The 15,984-nt window shown below is 40.8% G+C and overlaps 1 protein-coding gene across 4 annotated transcripts in view; it reads right to left on the minus strand.

The window, feature by feature from the left end:
- Positions 1-15,984, minus strand: part of PRKDC (protein kinase, DNA-activated, catalytic subunit) — a 189,819-nt gene that overhangs the window by 35,776 nt on the left and 138,059 nt on the right. For all 4 annotated transcript variants that reach the window (XM_017961992.3, XM_003902720.5, XM_017961991.3 and 1 more), the window contains exons 68-69: positions 14,473-14,584; positions 3,312-3,501 (exon numbers count right to left, since the gene is read on the minus strand). In XM_017961992.3, the coding sequence (XP_017817481.2) occupies positions 3,312-3,501; positions 14,473-14,584 (302 nt within the window). The remainder of the gene's footprint in view (positions 1-3,311; positions 3,502-14,472; positions 14,585-15,984) is intronic.

Genomic DNA, 15,984 nt, shown 5'->3' on the forward strand with positions numbered 1-15,984 from the left:
TCCTGTCTCTATGGATTTGCCTACACCAGACATTTTGTAACAATGGTATCAGAAAACAAGTGGTGATGGCATCTTTTACTTAGCATGATGTCTTCCAGGTTCATGCATGTCGTAGCACCTGTCAGCTCTTCTTTCCTCTTTACGGCTGAGTACGGCTGAGTAATACTCCATTGCACGGACATGCCACTTTTTTTTTTTTTTTGAGATGGAGTCTCACTCATTGCCCAGGCTGGAGTGCAATGGCGTGATCTCAGCTCACTGCAACCTATGCCTCCTGGGTTCAAACAATTTTCCTGCCTCGGTCTCCCAAGTACCTGGGATTACAGGCGTGTGCCACCACGCCCGGCTAATTTTTACATTTTTAGTAGAGACGGAGTTTCTCCATGTTGGCCAGACTGGTCTCGGACTTCTGACTTCAAGTGATCCGCCCACCTCGGCCTTTCAAAGTGCTGGTATTACAGGCCTGAGCCACTGCACCTGGCTGGACATGCCACATCTTATTTGGGTTGCTGCCACCTTCCAGCTATTTTGAATAATGCCCCTGTCAACATTTGTGTATTAATTTCCATGTGAACTTAAGCTTTTGTTTCTCATGGGTCTGGGAGTGTAACTGCTGTGTCATAAGGTAACTCTAGGTTCAACTGTTTTTGTTTGTTTGAGGCAAAGTTTTGTTCTTGTCATCCAGGCTGGAGCACAGTGGCACAATCTTCGCTCTCTGCAACCTCCATCTCCCAGGTTCAAGTGATTCTCCTGCCTCAGCCTTCTGAGTAGCTGGGATTACAGACATGTGCCACCAAGTCCGGCTAATTTTTGTATTTTTAGTAGAGACAGGGTTTCACCATGTCAGTCAGGCTGGTCTTGAACCCCTGACCTCAGGTGATCCACCTGTCTCGGCCTCCCCAAAGTGCTGGGATTACAAGCGTGAGCACCCGGCCTTGACATTTTTTTTTTTAAAGTATAGTCAAGTGAAGCATCAGAAGTGCAGAATCAACAAAGAAATCTGGTAAATGGTTGTGATCCATTAGTTGTAAAAACCACTGCACTTGGACCAGCCTCTATGTTTAACTTTTTGAGGAAATGCCAGACTGTTTTCCACAGCAGATGCACCATTTTACATTCCCACCAGCAGTTCAGAAGGTTTCCAGTTTCCCACATCTTCTCCAAGGTTTGTCATCTGTGTGTGTGCTTCCAGCCATCACAGTGGGTGTGAAGCGGTCTCTCATTGTGGATTTGATTTGCATTTCCCTCAAGCCTAGTGACACTGAGCATCTCTGAATGAGCTGGTTGGCCATTTGCCTATCTTCTTTGGAGAAATGTGTATTCAAACACTTCATGCCCATTTCTTAATTAGGTTGATTCTTTACTGTTCAGTTGTGAAGCATTCTTTATGTATTCTGGATACTAGACCCTTATCAGATATGTGATCTGCAAATAGTTTCTCCCATTACATGAGTTGTCTTTATACATTCTTCAGCTTCTCAGGTAGGCACAATAGTTTTAATTCTGAATACAATTGACCTATTTTTTAGTTGCTTATATAATGTCTTCTTAAATCTACACCTCTAATTCTCTCTCAAGTTTCAAAAGACATTTTCATCAGACTTTGGTTTTCCTAATTACTGCCCTTTCAACCACCCAGGAGAGAAATCCAAGTTGTTCCCAGCCAGACCCTCTCATCACTCCTGTTACCGCGGATCTCCTTACAGAGCACCTCTCTTGCCCTGCTCACTCCCACCCCACTCCCCTAATGTGGAGCTTCCTGGTCTTTCTCTGTCTTTGCTTTCCCCAGAGGTGTCAATCTCCCACACAGCTTACAACAGGCCAGCATGCATGGAACCTTCAATGGCCTCCTGAACCCTGCAAGGATGCAGTCTCTCACCCTCTGTAAACCTAGCATAAGACTCTGCATTCTGTTTCTCACTTTCATGTTTCTGTGTGCGTGACTCCTGACTCCTGGAATACCTTTCTCCTCTCCATGCGCAAATCTTTCCATACCCATAAAGCCTACCCTAAATCACATCCCCCTTCCCCAGACACCTCCCTGTCCAAGGTGGAAGCTCTTCTCTTCCCTGCGCCCTCCAGGCTTTGCTGACATCTCTCTTCTTTGCCCACCAGTGCTGTTGTCATCATGTGTGCAGCCCCCACTCTCACTAGATAGTAATAATGGCAGGGAACATGTCTTTCCCCTCATCGTGCCAGTTTCCTAACTACACTGGGGTCCTCTCCCCATGACCCCAACTCCCTCACCACTAAATCCTTTAGTTCAGATCACCCCTTCTGGCCACACCCTGCTCTTCTCTCACCCAGTTCCTGCTCTGCCTGCCTCTAATTGGATTTTCTGTTATTTGCAACATAAAAATTCTTACTTGATATTACACTCATCCAAAGAAAAATCTATAAATGAGCATTTAAACCTAGAAAAAAGAAGTATTATTTCTAATAGAATATCATCCTTTGCCTTGCAATAGCAATTGATATAGGGTCATTAACATAGCAAGCTTCCGTAGTATGTTTAAAACTTATATACATTTAAAGAGATTACATGCAATTTTTAAGCAATGTATATACTTAATATCAAGAAAGGGTCCTAGTATTAAATGATAATTCCTACAAAGTAAACCTAAAAATAATTTGTAACTAACTGGTAAGGATTCATTTTGAAATGACTAACAGGAATATAATAAACTCTAGAGGCTTTCTGGAGACTTTTGAATAAGTGCTCCTTGAAGTTTCCTTTTTTTTTTTTTTTTGAGATGGAGTCTCGCTCTGTTGCCCAGGCTGGAGTGCAGTGGCCGGATCTCAGCTCACTGCAAGCTCCGCCTCCCGGGTTCACACCATTCTCCGGCCTCAGCCTCCCAAGTAGCTGGGACTACAGGCGCCCACCACCTGGCCCGGCTAGTTTTTTTTGTATTTTTTAGTAGAGACGGGGTTTCACCGTGTGAGCCAGGATGGGTCTCGATCTCCTGACCTCGTGATCCACCCGTCTCGGCCTCCCAAAGTGCTGGGATTACAGGCTTGAGCCACCGTGCCTGGCCGAAGTTTCCTTTTTTTTTGAGACAGGTTCTCACTCTGTCGCCCAAGCTGGTCTCTAACTCCTGGGCTCAAGTGATCCGCCTGCCTTGGCCTCTCAAAGGGCTGAGATTACAGGTGTGAGCCACTGCACCCAGCCCAGTTTACTTATAAAGAGAGAAAAAAAATAACACCTACTCAATTATTTTAAGGTTCAGACTATAAAGAAAAGCTAAAATTAGAAAAAAGCTAATTTAGCAAAATCCTGTGACACAGCAGGAAAGACAGACATGAGTACCCACCTGCTTCCGGGCACTGTCTACCATCTTCATTTTCATGGAAAACTTGCAGCTCCTGATCAGGGAGCTGATATCTTCTTCCTGCTCTTGCACGTCCATCCTGTCACTGGGGTCTCCATCTTCATCCACATTCATACTATTATCTTCTGGAAGAGGGGTAAGCTTCTCCTCTATTTTGCTGAGAAAGAAACATCTACACAAAGAAAAATGAGACAATGTCAGACTCAGGAATAGGAAGCTGCTGGGTAGCAGTAACAGGCAGAAATTCTACACCTTAGTAAATGTTTGTTTGTTTCTTTTTTTGAGATGAGTTTCACTCTGTCGCCCAGGCTGGAGTGCAGTGGCGCGATCTAGGCTCACCGCATGCTCCACCTCCCAGGTTCACATCATTCTTCTGCCTCAGCCTCCTGAGTAGCTGGGACTACAGATGCCCGCCACCACATCCGTCTAATTTTTAGTAGAGACAGGGTTTCACCATGTTAGCCAGGATGGTCTCAATCTCCTGATCTCATGATCCGGCCGCCTCAGCCTCCCAAAGTGCTGGGATTACAGGCGTGAGCCACCGTGCTCGGCCCAGGCTGGAGTGCAGTGGCACGATCTCGACTTACTGCAACCTCCACCTCCCGGGTTCAAGCGATTTTCCTGCCTCAGCCTACTGAGCAGCTGGGATTATAGGCGTGCACCACCACACCCAGATAATTTTTGTATTTTTAGTAGAGAGGGGGTTTCACCATGTTGGCCAGGCTGCTCTCCAACTCCTGACCTTCAGGTGATCCACCTGCTTTGGCCTCCCAAAGTGCTGGGATACAGGTGTGAGGCACCATGCCCAGCCTTTGTTCACATTTAAAACCATAAATATACACTCTAGGTATTGACTTACTCTCCATTTTCATAAACCAACTCCTTAAAGATCACCAATGAGATATATATATAATTTTTTTTTTTTGAGACAGAGTCTCCCTCTGTCACTCAAGCTGGAGTGCAGTGGCACGATCTCAGCTCACTGCAACCTCTGCCTCCTGGGTTCAAGTGATTCTCCTGCCTCAGCTTCCTGAGTAGCTGGGATTACAGGCGCGTGCCACCACGCCCAGCTAATTTTGGTATTTTTGGTAGAGATGGGGTTTCACCATCTTGGCCAGGCTGGTCTTGAACTCCTGACCTCATGATCTGCCCGCCTCAGCCTCTCAAAGTGCTGGGATTACAGGAGTGAGCCACCATGCCCAGCCACCAATGATATGCCTCTCAAAGTGCTGGGGTTACAGGAGTGAGCCACCATGCCCGGCCACCAATGATATTTTAACAGTACTTTTCATACATCACTTAATGCTTCCAGTTGCACAGAATAAAATGTTCAACCTCACCATTTTCTTTTCTTTTTTTTGAAGACAGAGTATGGCTCTGTCACCCAGGCTGGTGTGCAGTGCTAAGATCTCAACTCACTGAAAGCTCCACCTCCCGGGCTCAAGCCAACCTCCTACCTCAGCCTTCTGAGTAGCTGGGGCTATTGGCGCAGGCCACCATGCCCAGCTAATTCTTTTTTTTTGTTTTTTTGTTTTTTTTTTGTAGAATCGTGGTTTCATCGTGTTGCCCAGGCTGGTTCTGAACTCCTGAGTTCAAGCAATTTGCCTGCCTTGGCCTCCCAAAGTGTTGGGATTACAGGAGTGAGCTATCATGTCTGGCCTAAATTTTATCTTTTGATGAATGGTAACATACCCTGTGTTGAGCCATTTTGCTCCTTATATGTCCCAACTTAAGGTGATAAATATATAACAGTAAACAGTTTATAATCACTGAAAATTTTCTTTTCTATTTATTTATTTTTTTGAGACAGTGTCTTGCTCTGTTGCCCACGTTGGAGCGTAGTGGTGCAACCACAGCTCACTGCAGCCTCGACCTCCTAAGCTCACGCAGTCCTCTTCCCTCAGCCTCCCAAATAGCTGGGGTTGGTTATAGGTGCATGCTACCGCATCAAACTAAGTTTTACATTTTTTTGTAGAAACGGGGGCTTGCTATGTTGCCAGGCTGGTCTCAAACTCCTGGGTTCAAGGAATCCTCCTAAAGGCTGGGATTACAGGTATGAGCCACCATGCCCAACCATGAAAATTTAAAAGGTAAGTCTAGGTTGCTATTAAATTATTATTTTAGAAACAGGACTCACTATGTTGCCCAGGCTGTAGTGCAGTAGTTATTCACAGATGTAATCATAGCACACTACAGCCTTGAATTCCTGGGTTCAAGCAATCCTCCTGCCTCAGCCTCCCAAGAAGCTGAAACAATAGGTGTGTGCCTCCATACCCAACTTCAAAATTATTTTTATTTGAATCATAATTTACATGTATGACTCTGTCCAAGTAATTTTATTTCCATTAATATTAGTAACACTGACAAAGAGCCCTAATATATAAAGCTCATCCCTGATCAACAATCAAGTAAATTTCTGTTATTCTTCCAGGAACTGATTTCATTTCTTAGAAACACTATGGCCAGGGAGTTTGAGAACACCCTAGGCAACATAGTGATACCTCATCTCTACAAAAAAAAGTAAAAATTAGCTGGCCATGGTGGCATGAGCCTGTGTTTCCAGCTACTCAGGAGGATCGCCTGAGCTCAGGAGTTTGAGGCTGCAGTGAGCTATGATTGCACCACTGCACTCCAGCCTGGGTGGCAGAGCAAGACCCTGTGCATGGAAAGAAAGAAAAGAAAAGGAAAGGAAAAAAGGAGAGGAAAGAAGAAGAGAGAGGAGGAGAGGGGAGGAGAGGGGAGGAGAGGGGAGGGGAGGAGAGGGGAGGGGAGGGGAGGGGAGGGGAGGGGAGGGGAGGGGAAGGGAGGGGAAAAGGAAACACTGTAGGCACATAAACCATCATGTTTTACATCTCTTTTTCCTTTTCCCTCTTTTTTTGTTACTCCCAAGATACAAGCCTCGCTGGCCATTTCCTATTCTTACCACACTGCTCTGTGCTCCTCATCCGCACACCAACCACAGTGCTGGCTCATTCCCCAAAGCTGCCACTGATTTTAAGCTTTCACTGTTTTTAATCATAACAATAAATACAAGTGGCTACTGGATTAACATTTCAATAAATAATGAATTACTGAATCCATAAATGTCTCCTACCAGTGTGAATAAAGTGCCTGGCATTTCAGGAAAGGGAGGTGGGAACATCCACAGAATGAGACAGACTCCCTTGGGCTGTGAAGGGTGCATGCAATTTTAGAAGTGGAGTTGACAAGGGAGTCCCAGACAGAGGGAACAAATTAAACAAACACAGAAAACAGTTACACTGCATGGCATGTTCTCACATCAAATCAGAGAGAACAAACCAAGAAGAGAACCATCTTTTCTAAAAACAACAGAGTCTGGCTCTGGTATGGCACTGGGAGCCCCTTGGGCCTATCCTCTGCTGACAACAACTAGAAACTGGATAAAATACAACTGCCCAAGAACTCTGAGTGAATAAAAGATGGCAGACTGTATGTGCAGGGAATCAAAACTGGGAGGGTCTGCTATTGGGATGGGTTTCCTGTTTCCTCTCTGTCTTATTCCCTTTTGACCCTGTGGAGTGTGGTGGCAATGTGATTGAGATCCTTAAGGCAAGCCTGCTGCATTCTACCCAGGGTAACAAGAAAAGGAGCCCAGGCAGACAGGTGCTACAGGGAGAATCCTGGAGGGGAGAGAACCAGAGAAAAATCCTCTAGTTCTGCACATGAACCCACCAGGCTCAGGCTGCCCTGAAGTATGCATGTACAGACAGACTCAAAACAGCACCGGTTTGGAAAGGAACTGAGGTTTCAATCAACAAAAGGCAAGACAGAGCCTACTATCTAAACAGATCACCAGCTAGAGAATTATAAGCCAGCATCTACGCAAGAGAATCCAGTAGTTCTCCTTATCTTACCTGCAGTTTTGCTTTCCCTGGCTTCAGTTACTGCAGATATAGTGCAATAAGATATTTTGAGAGAGATAGACCACATTCACATTAACTTTTATTATAGTATACTGTTTGAATTATTCTATTTTATTATTGTTATTATTGTTACTTACTGTGCCTAATTTAGAAATTAAACTTTATCATATGTGTGTATATATAGGAAAAAAACCCAGTATACATAAGGTTTGGTATTATCCATGGTTTCAGGATTCCACTGGGGATCTTTGAACGTATCTCCTACAGATAAGAAGGGACTACTATATTCACAAATTACATTCAAAAATTAACTGATAAAAAGAATCAGGAGAATGTATCCATCTCAACAGAAAATGGATGCCAACTCTATGCTGACCCCATATGTTGGAATGATCATGTAAGGACCTTAAAGCAGCTATTTTAACTATGCTCCAGGAGGTCAAGAAAAAAACACACGCAATAAATGAAAGGGTGAGTATCTCAGCAGAAAAAGAGAAAATATTTTTTAATAAACCAAACGGAAATTTTACAACTGGAAAATACAATACCTAAGATAAAACAGTCACTAGACGGACTTCCTAGTAGAACAAGTAAGACAAAAGAAAATAAGAGTAAGACTGAAGACAAATCAATAGAAATTATCTAATCTGATGAATAAACAACAAAAAGAATGAATAAAAATGAACAGAGTCAGGAACTTATGGAAAAATGTCAAAAGGCATGATGTATGTGTAACTGGATTCCCACGAAACCAAGAGAAATTGGGACAAAAAGGATTTGAAGAAACACAATGACCAAAAACTCCTCAAATTTGGTGACAAAAATGTACAGATTCAAGAAAGTCAGTGAACTTTAGATGGGATAAATTCAAACAGAACCAGGCCTAGACACATCATAATCAAACTGCTGATAACCAATGATAAAGAAAAAAATCCTGAAAGCAGCCAGAAAAACATGACACATTACATATGAGCCACAACAACAGGAATAGTGAAGACATCATCTTCAGAGACACAGCGGCCAAAAGATACCACAAGGGGCAGGGAGTATCTACCCAGATTCTACATTCTGAGAAAGTGTCCTTCAAGAATGACAGAGAAATAAAGATATCTTCAGAGAAGGAAAAAACTAACAAGAGTTCGTCACAGGTAGACCTGCATTACAAGAACTGCTAAAGGAAGATATTCAGGCTAAAGGAAAATGACACAAGAGAAAAACTTCGGTCTTAGGAATAAATGATGAGTACAGAGTGGTAAGTATAATAAAAGACATATACTTATGTTCTAAAGAATATGTGACGAAAACCACATATGTTCTTTAGAATATGTATGACTGTTTAAAGTACAATATTATCTAGTGGTGTTTTCATTATATGTTACTTCATAAACATACATGAAATCCATCCACACACACATCGATGTATCATTACTTCATAATGATAAAAGGAGTATTTTGACAGGGCATGGTGGCTCACGCTTATAATCCCAGCACTTTGGAAGGCCGAGGTGGGCGGATCACCTGAGGTCAGGAGTTCGAAACCAGCCTGACTAACATGGCAAAATCCTGTCTCTACTAAAAATACAAAATTAGCTGGGTGTGGTGGCACATGCCTGTAATCCCAGCTACTTGGGAGGCTGAAGGAGGAGAATGGCTTGAATCTGGGGGGTGCAGGTTGCAGTGAGCCAAGATCATGCCACTGCACTCCAGCCTGGGCAACAAGAGCAAAATTCAACCTCAAAAAAAAGTATTTCCACCATGGCATGTGTATACTTACGTAACAAACCTGCACGTTCTGCACATGTACCCCAGAACTTAAAGTATAATAAAAACAAATAAATAATTTCATCAGGAAGACAGCAGTTATCCATGTGTATGTGCCTAATAACAGAATCAAAATACAGTACGTAAAACTACACAGAATTAAAGGCAGAAATAGACAATCCTACAATTATAGATTTTGACATCCTTATCTCAGCAGTGATGGAACTACACAAACAAACAGTAAAGACATAGAAGATCTGAAAAGTATCCCTGACTACCTTGATCTCACTGAAATTTATAAAACCTGATACGCAGGAACTGCAGAATATACAAAATTTTCAAATTTACATGGGTATTTACATAGACCATATGTTGGCACATAAAAGAAGTCTCAATAAAATTTAAAGGGAATGAAACCATACAGAGGGTGTTTTCTGACCACAGTGGAATTTAGCAATCACTAAGATAGCCAGAAAACCCAGGTATTTGGAAATTAAAACACTTTTAAATATTTAATGGATCAAGTTACATAAGAATTAGAAAAATATGTTGAACTGAATAACATACCAAAATTTGCAGAATGTAGCTAAAGCAGTACTTTAGAGGGACACATGTAACTTTCAATGCTTATATTACAACGAAGAAAAGGTATAAAATCAACAGTTTCTGCCTAAAGAAACAAGAAAAAGAAAAGCAAATACAAAGTAAGAGGAAAAGAAAAAAATAGTAAAGATGATACTAGAAATCAATTAAATAGAAAAAAGATAATAAAGAAAATCAACAAAGTCAAAAACTGGTCCTTTGAAAAAGATCAACAAAACTGACAAACTTTTACCCAGATGAATCAAGTGTTAAAAAAGAGAACACAAATAACCAATACGTGGAATGAAAAAAGGGTTCCCTCCACAGACACTACAAATAATAAAAAGGATGAGAATAATGTGGACTTTATACCAACAATTTGATGATGTTGATGAAATGGACAAATTTACTTTAAAAAACAAATAAGGCAGGCAGAAATTTAAAAAGAAAATGGACAAAGTGATTGAAAAGTACAATTTAACAAAAATGACACAAAAAGAAATATAATTTTTTTTTTTTTTTTTGGAGACAGAATCTTGCTATTTCCCAGGCTGGAATGCAGTGGCATGATCTCTGCTCACTGCAACCTCCACCTCGTGGGTTCAAGCGATTCTCCTGCCTCAGCCTCCTGAGTAGCTGGAACTACAGGTGCTGACCACCATGTCCAGCTAATTTTTGTATTTTTAGTAGAGGCAGGGCTTCACCATATTGGCCAGGCTGGTCTCCAACTCCTGACCTCAAATGATCCGCCCACCTAGGCCTCCCAAAGTGCTGGGATTACAGGCGCGGGATTACTCCAGCCTGGGCAACAGAGCGAGACTCTGTCTCAAAAAATATAAATAAATAAATAAGATAAATAAAGAAATAAATAAATTCTCTATCAGTATCGACTAAGGAAATTATATACATTATCAAAAATCTTCCCCAAGGGAAAACCCATGCCCAAATAGGATAGGTTTCACTGGTGAATCCTATCAAATATTCAAGTATGAAATAATGAGGATCTTATAATTTTTCCCCCTTTGGAGAAGGAGTTTTGCTCTTGTTGCCCAGGCTGGAGTACAATGGTACAATCTTGCCTCACTGCAACCTCTGCCTCCCAGGTTCAAGAGATTCTCCTGCTTCAGCCTCTGAGTAGCTAGGATTACAGGCATGCACCGCCATGCTCGGCTAATTTTATATTTTTGGTAGAGACGAGTTTTGTCCATATTTGTCAAGCTGGTCTTGAACTCCTGACCTCAGGTGATCCGCCCACCTCAGCCTCCCAAAGTGCTGGAATTACAGGCGTGAGCCACCACGCCTGGCCATAAACTTCTTTTTAAAATAGAGAAGGAAACATGCCTTACTCATCTTATGAGTCCATGATAACCCTAATACCAAAACCTGATGAAGATATTACAAAAAAGAAAATTACAGACCAATATGCCACTTCGATACAGATGCTAAAATCCTTAAGGGATCATCATGATCATATTGGGTTTACCCCAAGAATGCAAGATTGACTTCATATTTAAAAAGCATCAAAGTAATACTTCATAAACACAATAAAGGAGAAAAACAATATGATTAAGCTGATGCAGAAAAATTGTTTGATAAAATTCAACACGCATTCATAATAAAACTCTCAGAAAACCAGGAATAGAAGGGAATTTCCTCAGTCTGATAAAAGGCATTTACAAAAACATTACCATTTTTTAAAGCTGAATGAGTGAGTTGTCTTCTCTAATATCAAGAATAAGACTAAGATGCTCATTTTACCACTTATATTCAGGATTGTACTTGAGGTCCTCATGGTTTTAACAAAGCAGGAAAATGAAATAAATGGCATAAATTTCAGAAAGAAAGAAAAGTGACCCTATCTGCAGATGATATGATAGAAAATCCCAGAGAATCTGCAAAACAAGAACTAAAACTACCAAGTTAGCAAAGATACAAAGTTAATATATAAAAAGCAATTTACATTAGCAGCAAATAATTGGGAAATATAATACAATTTTGAAAATAAATCCATTTATAAAAGTGCCAAAAACCATAAAATACTTAGGAATAAATTACAAAAGACATCCAAGATCTCCATACTGAAAAAATACATAGATATGTCATATTAATGAACTGGGTAACTCTATATTGTTAAGATAGCAACTCCCCCAAACTGAACTATAGTCAATACAGTCCCAATCAAAATCTCAGCAGTTTTTCTTTATACAAATTGACAAGCAGATTCTAAAATGTAAATATAAATGCAAATCAACTAAAATAAAGTAGTTTTCATAAAGAAAAGCAAAGTTGAGCCAGGTGCCATGGGTCATGCCTGTAATCTCAGCATGTTGGGAGGCTGAGACGGGCAGATTGCTTGAGCCCAGGAGTTCCATACCATCCTGGGCACATAGTGAAACCCTGTCTCCACAAAAAAAGACAAAAAAATTAGCCAGGCATGGTGGCGCACACCCGTGGTCCCAGCTACTTGAGAGGCTGAAGTGGGAGGACTGCTTGAGCCTGGGAGGTTGAGACTGCAATGAGTCATGATCAGGTGACAGAGTAAGACCCTGTCTCAAAAAAAAGAAAAGTTTGAGAACTCATCCTATCTGACTTCAAAACGTACTATAAAGTGATAGAAATGAAGACAGTTTGCTATTGTGGGAAAAAAAAAACACAAAGGAAGGGCTACAACAGAGCATCCAGAAATAGACCCACACATACATGGTCAACTGAGTTTCCAAAAAATTGCCAAGGCGACTCAATTATGAAAGATTTTTGAACAAATGGGGCTGGATAGATATCTATATGGAAAAAGTAAACACCTACCCCCTATCTCACACCATTTACAAAAATTTTCTTCCAATGCATCAGAGACCTAAATCTTTAGAGACCTAAACATTTCTAAAAGAAAACAGGAGAAGACAGGTAAGATGAGCCTGATTTGCCAGTTTAAAGGGGAGCCCGCTGGCCAAATCTGAGATAATTGAACACAAAATAAATAAGGACAGTAGTAGGTTATATCCCACTAAATAAAATTGGAATCCCTGAGTCTTTATTGATAATCTTTAAAAAGTAAATAAGTACGTAAACAGAAGGGAGGGTGCCTGCCTATAATAAGACGTAGACTAATATAAATGAATAGGTAGAGTTAGAAATTATTATTTTGCAACCATTATTGCCAACATTGGTTTGGGCCAGGAGTCATCCACAAATGCGAAATATGGAGGGGTAAGTCTTAGGAGAAGCAGGACATCTGTATGTCTCAAAGCAGCTCCCACATTTATTTGTTAGTTGGAAAGGAAAAATAAATAAATAAATGGCATTATACAGTGAACAGACCAAACAATCTAAATTATTATCACCAGGCTGGGCATGGTAGGTAAAGCCTGTAATCCCAGTACTTTGGGAGGACAACGCTCACTTGAGGATCACTTGAGGGCAGGAATTCAAGACTAGCTTGGCAAAAAATTTTGAAAAATACAAAATTAGCCAAATTTTGTATTTTGTACTAAAAATACAAAATTAGCCAGGCATAGTAGTGCGTGCCTGTAATCCCAGCTACTTGGGGGGTTGAGGCAGGAGAATTGCTTGAACCTGGGAGATGGAGTTTACAGTGAGCCAAGATTGCGCCACTGCACTCCAGCCTAGGCAAAAAGACTGTATCCAAAAAAACAAACAAACAAAAAAAACCAAAAAAAAACCAGAAACAAAAAAAATCACCAGTAAAAGGCAGATGGACATTCTGCCCCACGCATGATTTGCTAGCCTGAGGAATATTCTGGCCAGAGGCAGATCACCTGAGTCCCACCATAAGGAAACATAAGACAAACCCAAACAGAGGAACATTACTCAAAAGTGTCAATATTAGGATACACAAAGCCTTTTGGAGACTAAACAGACACATCAAATAAATGTAGTCCATCATTCTGTACTGATCCTGTCATAGAGGTAGAGAAAATGCCACAAAGGACATTACTGGGACGATTGACAAAACTGAAATTGGGCTTTAGAGGAAAAATGAAAGCTCTGAGGTTTATCACCGAACTGCTAAATAAAAAGATACTCTTTTTCTTAAGAAATGAACACTGATCTATAACAAGGCAAAGGGATGTATCCAGCTTACGCTCACAACTGGTTCAGAAAATAAATAATATGTAGGGTCTGGTAGAAAAGAAAAAAATACAAATGCTAACATGGAAAAATGTTTAAAATGTTATTTAAAAAATCAGTGAATCTGGGTTAAAGGCACTCAGGAGAGTACTACTTTTCTTGCTACTTTTCCAGAAGAACTCATCTCAAAATAAAAAGTTTAAAAAAAAAGTAGTAGTGGAGGAAATAATGGGAGAACATGACACTTGGAATCAGAGTCCTTGAGTCCTATTTCCTATGCACATTTGCATGCAATAAACCACAACCTCTCTGACTTTATTACATGGTTAGCACCTGCCCTATGGATTCCACAGGGTAGTTACAGGATGGGAGAAGATGAGGACATGAAAATGACCTGAGACTTGGGAAAGTGACACGACTGTGTAATGGAGTTGGGAGATAGGAGGCAAGAATGTAAAAAATCCTAGTTATAAAATCGGATAATAAAAATCATTATGTAGTCGTCGTCTTCGTTGTCATCTAACTACTTAACATTCCGTTGTGAGAGGAGCAAATGTACACTGACCCTGTCTCCCTTCCTGGAGGTGCAGGTTCAGGATCAGCCACCAGCACCTCCCGACAGCAGCATCCCCACAGGGCAAGTGGGAAAGAGGACACGGCAGACACAGAGAGCTCTATCGAAACTACTTACATGGGAAACAAGAAGGATGGAAAACAGCTGCACTAGGCTCAAATCCCACATTTCTCTAAACCATGGTTTGGAAGAAAAACCATTCCAACAATTTCAAAAAACAATCCACATTTGACTTAAAGGGACCACGTCTTACCGATTTGTGATGACGTCATCCCAGATGTTCATTGGGTCCATTTTAGCATCTGGATATCTGTTTGTCCAGGTGTTCAGAAGTCTCTTAAGGGGAACTTGAGATGATAAATTGCCTAAAAATAGTATTAGAGAGTGACTATACCCACAGCTCAATTATAAGACCAAATGACAAAGTAAGGTCATTATCAGTAAATAGAAAACTCAGACTTCTGCCCAAATTACAAAAAAGTCCTTTCTTTCACAAAAGCACACAAAGTTACCATATTAAATTTAATGTATTCTAACATTTAAACTCAATTGCTTAAGGATGGAGAAATAAACATGCACAAATTCTTTTTACATTTATTACAGGTCTACAGTCCATCTGTAATATCAAAATCTAAAAAGCATTGATAACTAAAAAGATTTTCATAGGGTTATAGCAAATTTTCTTGGCAAAAAAAAAAATCTGATCTTCACTGGTATAGGGCTACTTAGTCTTTGTTTATGGTATCAATGTGAATATTCGTAACTTAAGCTGGAGAGTTATAGAATACTGTCCTAGCCCCTGGCGTGTACACAGGTAATATTTCTAGTGTCCAAAACATTCTGGCCTCAAGGGTCTCAGAAAAGAGATTCATAATAATCTTTATGAAACTGAAAATTCACATTGCTAATGTGTTTTCTTTCTGTTGGAGGAAAATAGCAGTCAGGAACACAAGCTTAGATAAGACAGTCCTGGGTTCAAAATTTAAGTCTTTTACTTATTAGCTTAGGCAAGTCATTCAATCTCTATAAGCCTCTAAAAAATGAGGAGAAAAAAATCCATCTCATGAAGTTGTTACAAAGACTAGGAAACACTGGCCGGATACAGTGGCTCACGCCTGTATGCTAGCACTTTGGGAGGCTGAGGCAGGTGGATCACGAGGTCAGGAGATAGAGATCATCCTGGCTAACATGGTGAAACCCCACCTCAACTAAAAATACAAAATATTAGCTAGGCGTGGTGGCAGGTGCCTGTAGTCCCAGTTACTCAGGAGGCTGAGGCAGGAGAATGGCATGAACCTGGGAGGCAGAGTTGCAGTGAGCCGAGATTGTGCCACTGCGCTCCAGCCTGGGTGACAGAGCGAGACTCCGTCTCAAAAAAAAAAGACTAGGTAATACTGATAAAGAGATTAACATAGCTCCTGAAAGCAGAATGCACTTAATAAATGATACATCATTAATATGTACTTGAAAAATAATTTTCCAAAATTAAAATAGAAAATAACTAGGTAGATATAAATATCAGTTTTTATCAGTATTCTGAAAAGCATCTTTTGTAATTATTTTTAATTATTTAAGACAAAAATGAAATTCAGATTAACAAATAAAACATTTTACCTTTGCAAAGATGTATTCCTCCCCTTAGATTCTTGGGTGACCTCCCATAGGCACTGGGATAAAACCCACTTACCAGCAATACAAAGGCCTTCTTGATGTGGGCCCTGCTGCCCGCAGCCTTCCCGCCCTCCCTTCAAGCCAGGACACCCAG

Source organism: Papio anubis, chromosome 8 (assembly GCF_008728515.1).
Source record: "Papio anubis isolate 15944 chromosome 8, Panubis1.0, whole genome shotgun sequence".
In the NCBI taxonomy this organism is placed as follows: Eukaryota; Metazoa; Chordata; class Mammalia; order Primates; family Cercopithecidae; genus Papio; species Papio anubis.